This window comes from Ovis aries, chromosome 4, assembly GCF_016772045.2.
Source record: "Ovis aries strain OAR_USU_Benz2616 breed Rambouillet chromosome 4, ARS-UI_Ramb_v3.0, whole genome shotgun sequence".
NCBI lineage: Eukaryota > Metazoa > Chordata > Mammalia > Artiodactyla > Bovidae > Ovis > Ovis aries.
Window position 1 is genome coordinate 107560890 of NC_056057.1, and position 8221 is coordinate 107569110.

Here is an 8221-nt window from a genome sequence, read left to right on the forward strand (position 1 = left end):
TAGTCCATGGTTGCAAAGAGTCAGACATGACAGCGACCAATTATAACATCGCATACACAGCTCAAAAGGGAGAAGCTAAAGCAATGCTCTGAGGTTTAGCAAACAGAACTTTCCCCTGCTTCCAGTCCCCAGGTATTTTCATCTTCTTTAGGTCCCCAAGATTTGCCAGAGAAGAAAGACTCCAACCCACATGTCACCACCACTCTAGATACTTTTAAGGCATACATACCTCATATGTATTCTTTTGAGGCATGCATCATACATACTTCCCAATAGCAATCAGGTCAGGATTACATGAAAAACAACCAGAAAAAAAGAGAACCATAGGGTACTTTAAATCATATGGATATCTTGTCAAGAAATTTCACAAAAATATAGGAAAAGAACTAGTAATAGCTGATAAAGAAACAAGGAGAATATCTCTGCCTTTGGCCCTTGGTTATGCCATATATCTCACCACAACACCTCATGTCATTTCTCCCCCAGGAAATAATTTGACCAACAGAGTACATAGAAACATCGATGTATATAATTTCTCTGGTTCCTCCCACATCGCAAGAATATGATTCTTTGAGTTCAACAGTGGATGCAAAATAGCAGTTTAAACTAAGGCAATGAGACTCCAGTGAGCAGAGAATGGGTTTTATTTTTACCTGTCTTTACATGGCCTGATCAGAAGTTGTACATCTTATTTAATTTTTGTGATGGTGATGATGCTGAAAGAGGAGAAAAATTAGTGTTTTCTAGGTTCCTGAATAATTCATAATGCAGGCTGTTCCACCAACAAAAGGAACTGAGAGAAGAGTTAATCCTTGAGGAGTTGACAGCCACGTTTCACTCCATCTCGAAGGACCTACTTGAATTTGTCATTCCGGAGAGTGAAGATGAAAGGGTTCAGCAAAGGAGTTAACACACAAATCAACAGGGAGACTATCTTATTGTACTCGGCTGCCTGCGTTTGCTTGGGTTTCACAAACAGGAATAAGCGGCTGCCATAGCCGATGACAACAAAGGTGAAGTGGGAGGCACACGTAGAGAAGGCTTTCCTTCGGCCAGAGGCGGTGGGGATCGTGAGGATGGTGGAGATGATGTAGGTGTAGGAGACAATTGTTGGGGCCAGTGAACCAATGATAATGAAAACAGCCATTACAAACAGAACAAACTCTGTGAAAACAGTGTCATCATAGGACAGCTTGAGCAACTGACCTCGGTCACAGAAAAAATGGTCTAAGACGTTTGATTTGCAGAAGGTAAACTGAAATGTGGCATTGACTGGCCAGATTTCGGAAAGGAACCCAAACACCCATGACCCAATCACCACCGAGATGCAGGTGCGGCTGTTCATAATGGTGTTGTACCTCAAGGGGTTACAGACAGCCACGTAACGGTCCACAGCCATCACTCCCAACAGGGCAAACTCTGTGGTTCCCAGAGCAAGGTACAGGAAGAGCTGGGCATCACATGCAGCCAGAGATACTGTCTGCATCCCAGGGAGCATCAACCCCGAGAGCATCGCAGGGATGATAAGGGATGTGATCATGATCTCCAAGGCAGAGAGATGACTGAGGAAGAAATACATGGGGGACTGCAGACGTTTATCGACACAGACAATCACAATGATGACCGTGTTGCCAATTATCATCACTGAGTAGAAGAGAAAGAACACAGCAAAAAGAACGTGGTGTAGTTCTTGAGACCCTGAGAACCATAAAAGGCAGAATTCAGTGACACTTGAGTGATTACTCATCATTCAGTCCTTGTTTCTGCTCCTTGGGAAATCTAGAGATCAAAAGAAAAGAAACGATGCTCCACTTGGTCCTTCTTTTAAGAGAGGAGCACAGATTAGGATGAGGAACTATTTCCAGTCTGATGACCAGATGAGGGGCCCCCACTAGGATGCTCCGTACCAAGTCAGACCTAAATGTTGTCACCTCACATCCAGCTAAAAGCTCACTGCCTAGAATGGATGAAGATACCATCATCTCGATGCTGTGAAAAAAACCTCCCTTGGCTTTTTCCCCCCAACTAGATGTGCTTTCTCATAGGAAACAAAGGTTAAGGCTTAAAAGAAGCCAGCTTTGATGCTGTGTCAGCCCCTTGGATCTGGGGGTTGTTCTTTTCTCTTTGGCTCATTGCGGCAGGTGACATAGTAGCATTTAAGAAGATGTTCAAAGGACTGAAATTTACCCTATGCTTCATCCTGATTGGTACTACAGAGACCCACCTTGGGGTGAGCAGAAGAAAGGCAAGCAGGTCAAAGAGCATTATCTGGTTTCTCCAGATTTAAAAATTTCCCTATTCCCATTAGTGCTCCGAATGGAAACTGTTTGAGCCTGGGATAAATTTCTAGGTAGATTCATTCCTATTTAACTCTATTTTTCACAAAGTCTGGGAAGGAATGAAAGATGGTGCCCAGCATTGACAAGTTTAGATCCAGGGCTCGCAGACACTCCACATGCCTGAATCTCTACCACTTCATCCATCCCACCACACTAACGTCATCTCATCAGGGGACTCTTTCCAATTACCCTCCCTCACATTGGAAAGACATGGTATTCTTAGACTTCAGTTTCCTTCCTAGCACTTATTATTACCTGATATTATTTTTGTGTTTAATTGTTTATCCCAACCTTACTTGAATGCGAAATAAATGAAGCAGTGTACAAAACAAGCATCCCTGCACTGTGGAGCTTATATCCAAGGGGGCAATGGAGATTATTCCAGACACAAAACAAAGAAGGGAAGTATTTAAGATGTTAGTTTACTAACGAGGCCATAGAAAAGTAAGGCAAGAAACAGGGACAGGAAATTTAATTTTATTTATTCATGGTCCATGTATGATGTTAGATATAAACCCATGAGAGCAAAGATGCATCTTCTGCGTATTATACACAATTATATACAGAAAAATACATTATATGCAAGCTATTCTTGAGACAAGTAGTGGTGAAAATATGACAATTTCTGGTATAGGATGGACATATAAATGTTTAATATATGGTTTAAAACTACAAGGTCCTGGCCAAGGCCCATAAGCCATGTCCCCTCTATCCTATTATTCTTGGTCTGCTTTCCTTCTTCTGGTTACCATTTTCCCTTCCTCTCTCCCCTTCCTTGGACCTTGCCAGTATCTCTGTAAATCTTTCACTGATGGGAATCCAGGCTTCAGGGACAGAACTACCAGGAGATCTCTGTGGTCTGCTTTTCCCCCCTTTTGGGTAACCATCACTAGATAAACATCACTAGATAAACACAAGAGAGGAGCCTGCTGAGCAACATCAGGAGCTGTGCCTGCACGAGCACTGGGTCAGAGAAAAGCTGAGTCTGCTCTTCGCTCTGCTGGGGTATTAGGAGAGGAGCCATTTCCCAGCTGCTCCCTGGCCCAGCCTTCAGATTCTTGGCGTCCTCCTCTAGAAGGCAGCCAAGCCAGAACTCCCCATCCTCATCCTCTCTGACACTTTCCTTTGTACAGGGGAACCCTGAGAACACACTCACCTGGATGCACAGCCTCCTTTGCCACTTCTGATGCTCTCTGGGGCTCATGCAGGGCTACTCCTGTCTGGCTACTGCTGAGCTGAACACAGGAGTTGGAGCTATTTTGTGCTGCCTCCGTGCATGGTGAAGAAGGAAACTGTCCTCAGGGAGGAGTTAGGAAAAACGCCCAGAAATAACAGTGTTGTGGGGAGCAGAGGGTCTCTCTCTCTCTCCTTTTCTCCCACTTCCCTCCTTCCCAAGGGGACTTGGTCATTGAGGACCCTGTTCTTAATTAGCCCAGGCTCAGGGCACCCCTCAGCAAGCAGTCTTGGGAGAGCTGAACAAACTTTGATTCATTCTCATCCTTGAGCAATTAAGTTTCAGAACTTTTTCAACTTTTTTGTTTAATTGGAAACCCAAGATCTCATCAGAGGCTTCTCAATTCAAGGCTGCCTTCTCAAAGACCCCAAGTCTAGGCTTCCAGAAGATGTTTCAAACTCTGAGCAGATCACCCCTTTTGTTCTTTATCCTATGCTCTCCCCAGGATTCACTTGATAATTAGAGCCAAATTCAGCTCCATCACCCTTCAATAGGAAAATCTGTAATTGACCTCTAAAATATGCCCCAATAACTTAAAAAAGGGCTGCATTTTGGTCTCAGTCAAAATTTAACCTCAACAAAAATCCCCCGAGGATCTCCCAAACCCCATGGAAAGTTTCTACCCCTAAGTCTAACTGCTCTAGGCTACTGTCTCAGGTTTCCACTCTTCTCATACATGTGGCTTTGTATGATTCCAAGCAAGGCTCTTGCAGGCATTGATCTCCATGGAATGTCCCTGATCACCAGCTGGCCAATTCCATATAGGAAGAGTATAAAACTAGTCGAATGCAAGTAGTTATATTTACAACCTGGTACAACTGAAAATATAAATTGGTGCTGGAATGAGGCAGACATGTGAAAGTTACAAAGCATTTATTGAAATTTGTATTTCATTTTACATATACCTGTTAAATCTGAGAATGTCACTGTACAGAAGGCTATAAATTGAGAATAATATTCCTTCCATCCTTCAAACTGCCCATGCCCAACCAGATTGCAATATAATCTTAAACAATCTTTAAAAAATCTTGTAAGCAGATATCTACATATTCCTTTGAAGAAAATGTTGTAAAAATGTTATACACCATTTTCCCTTTCATTTAACAATATATAAAAGATACCCTCCCATATTGACACATGCTGTTCTGCTGCTCTTTTTTGCATAGTGTTCCTTCATATGGATGTCCTGCTGTTTATTAGGCAGCCCTCTGTTGATCAACTTCATTGTTTTCATTGTAAAAATTAAGCTACACTGTTTTCAAAATTTATAAGTCCACAAAAATTTTTGTATATGGAAAATCCCTAGAGTTAAAATTTCTAGGTGAAGGAATTCCACACTTGTTGTACCTACAGCATTTTATTGGCACTGAATTATTATACTCTACAGATTTTGGATTGATTTGAACAACCATGAGCACTGTATGGTAGGAGAGCTCTTCGATCTCCTGATGTAATTCTCACCTAAAATATAATCAAAATTTTATGTTAATTTTAAATTGAAAGACCAAAAATAAGGCATATTTTAAGAGAAAACAAATTAAAACCCAATAAAATGGTAAACGTTCTGTAAGATAAACATTACCAACAGTGACTCAAAAAGAAACTGAACAACCAGAAATTTCTAAGCATGTTCAGTGAACTGAATTCATTAGAATTGATCTGAGTTAGAAACATTCTCAGGGCTTCCCAGGTGGCTCAGTGGGTAAAGAATTCTCTTGCAATGTAGGAGACATAGGAGATGTGGGTTGATCTCTGGATCAGGAACATAACCTGGAGGAAGACATAGCAACCCACGCCCCATATTCTTGCCTGAGAATCTCTTGGACAAGGGAGCCTGGTTGGCTTCAGTCCATAGGGTTGCAAAAACCCAAATATGATTGAAGCAACTGAGCACAAGCAAGAGAAACACTCTCAGAAAGGAAACTACAATTTCAGATGGACTTACTGGTGGATTCAATCAAATTTTTAAGGAAGAAATAGTATCACTCTTATACAAAATCTTCCTAAAAATAAGTAGAAGCAACTCTGCTCCATTCCTCTTATTATCTTATTATTTATACCACCATTATCTTGGTATTGAAGACACCACAGAAAAGTTAATCTACAAACCAATATTCCTCATAAATAGAAATTTAAAAATCCTCATTAAATACTTGAAAATTAAACTCAACAACTATGTAAAAAAAATTAGTGATTTAATTTCACAAATGCCAGATTGATTTAATATTTACAGATCAATTAATATAATTCATCGTGTTTAACAGTATTAAAGATCAGTTCAGTTCAGTCGCTCAGTCTTGTCTGACTCTTTGTGACCCCATGGACTGCAGTACGCCAGGCCTCCCTGTCCATCGCCAACTCCCAATATTTACTCAGACTTATGTCCACTGAGCCAGTGATGCCATCCAAACATCTCATCCTCTGTCATCCCCTTCTCCTCCTCCTTCAATCTTTCCCAGCATCAGGGTCTTTTCAAATCAGTCGGTTCTTTTATTTTTTTAAATTTTTATTATTATTTATTGTATTATTATTATTTTTTTTTACTTTACAATATTGTATTGGTTTTGCCACACATCAACATGAATCTGCCGTGGGTGTAACACATCTTCCCAATCCTGAACCCCCTACCCACCTCGCCCCCAACATCATCCCTCCAGGTCATCCCAGTACACCAGCCCCAAGCATCCTGCACCCTGCATCGAACCTAGACTGGCAGTTCATTTCTTATATGATATTATACATGTTTATATCACGTGAGTCAGCTCTTTGCATCAGGTGGCCAAAGTATTGGAGTTTCAGCTTCAACATCAGTCCTTCCAATGATCCCCCAGGACTGATCTCCTTTAGGATGGACTGGTTGGATCTCCTTTCAACCCCAGGGACTCTCAAGAGTCTTCTCCAACACCACAGTTCAAAAGCATCAATTCTTTGGTGCTTAGCTTTCTTCACAGTCCAACTCTCACATCCATATATAACCACTGGAAAAACCACAGCCTTGACTGGACAGAAGTTTATTGGCAAAGTAATTTCTCTGCTTTTTAATATGTTCTCTAGGTTGGTGCTGGAGAAGACTCTTGAGAATCCCTTGGACTGCAAGAAGATCCAACCAGTCCATCCTAAAGGAGACCAGTCCTGGCTGTTCATTGGAAGGACTGATGCTGAAGCTGAAACTCCAGTACTTTGGCCACCTGTTGGAAGAGCTGACTCTTTTGAAAAGACCCTGATGCTGGGAGGGATTGAGGGCAGGAGGAGAAGGGGACGACAAAGCATGAGATGGCTTGATGGTATCATCGACTCGATGCACATGGGTTTGGGTGAACTCCGGGAGTTGGTAATGGACAGGGAGGCCTGGCGTGCTGCAATTCATGGAGTCGCGAAGAGTCAGACATGACTGAGCGACTAAACTGAACTGAACTGAACTGAACTGAGGTTGGTCGTAACTTTCCTTCCAAGGAGTAAGTGTCTTTTAATTTCATGGCTGCAGTCACCATCTGCAGTGATTTTGGAGCCCAGAAAAATAAAGTCAGCCAATGTTTCCATTGTTTCCCCATCTATTTCCCATGAAGCGATGGGACCAGATGCCATGATCTTAGTTTTCTGAATGTTGAACTTTAAGCCAACTTTTTCCACTCTCCTCTTTCACTTTCATCAAGAGGCTCTTTGGTTCTTCTTTGCTTTCTTCCATAAGGGTGGTGTCATCTACATATCTGAGGTTATTGATATTTCTCCTGGCAATCTTGACTCCAGCTTGTGCTTCCTCCAGCCCAGCGTTTCTCTTCATGTACTCTGCATAGAAGTTAAATAAGCAGGGTGACAACGTGCATCCTTGATGTACTCCTTTTCCTATTTGGAACCAGTCTGTTGTTCCATGTCCAGTTCTAACTGTTGCTTCCTGACCTGCATATTGGTTTCTCAAGAGGCAGGTCAGGTGGTCTGTATTCCCATCTCTTTCAGAATTTTCCACAATTTATTGTGATTCACACAGTCAAAGACTTTGGCATAGTAAGTGTCTATTAATTTCTTGGCTGCAATGAGCATCTGCAGTAATTTTGGAGCCCCAAAATATAAAATCTGTCACTGTTTCCACATCTATTTTCCATGAAGTGATGGGACCAGATGCCATGATCACTTCAATAGAGGCATAAAAGTTATTTAACAAAAAGTCAGCATTTAATGAGTAAAAATGCTCATTCAACTGGGAATAAAGGAAATCTTTTGCAAACTGAAAACACCATCTACCAAAGCCTGATGCTAATATGAAATCTAATGATGACGATAATACTTTCCCCTAAGACAGGAAATAAGACAAAGATTACCTGCTGTCATCCCTTCTACTAAAAATTGTACTGGAATTCCTAACTAGTGCAATATACAGCAAGATAATGAAATTAGAGCATACAGTTAGGAAATAAAGAAATAAAATACTTGTTTACAGACTTAATTCTATATGTAAAAAATCCAAAGTAGTCCACAAAAACGTAACTAGAACTAATAAATGATTATCGAGGTCATAGGATAAAAGTTCAATATTCAAAATGTTATTATTTTACTCTACACTAGCAAGAAACACTGGAAATAGAACTTAAAATATAAATATAATTTACAATAACATCCAAATATAAAAAAATAAAAGACACATTTAACAAGC

At 41.0% G+C, this 8221-nt stretch overlaps 1 protein-coding gene across 1 annotated transcript; it reads right to left on the reverse strand.

Moving 5' to 3' along the window:
• Nucleotides 1–853: 853 nt before the first annotated feature.
• LOC114114618 (olfactory receptor 9A4-like) lies at nt 854–1750 on the reverse strand. Its single transcript, XM_027969124.1, has one exon. It carries the CDS (start codon nt 1748–1750, stop codon nt 854–856), a length of 897 nt encoding a protein of 298 aa, XP_027824925.1.
• Between the last annotated feature and the right edge of the window lie 6471 nt (nt 1751–8221).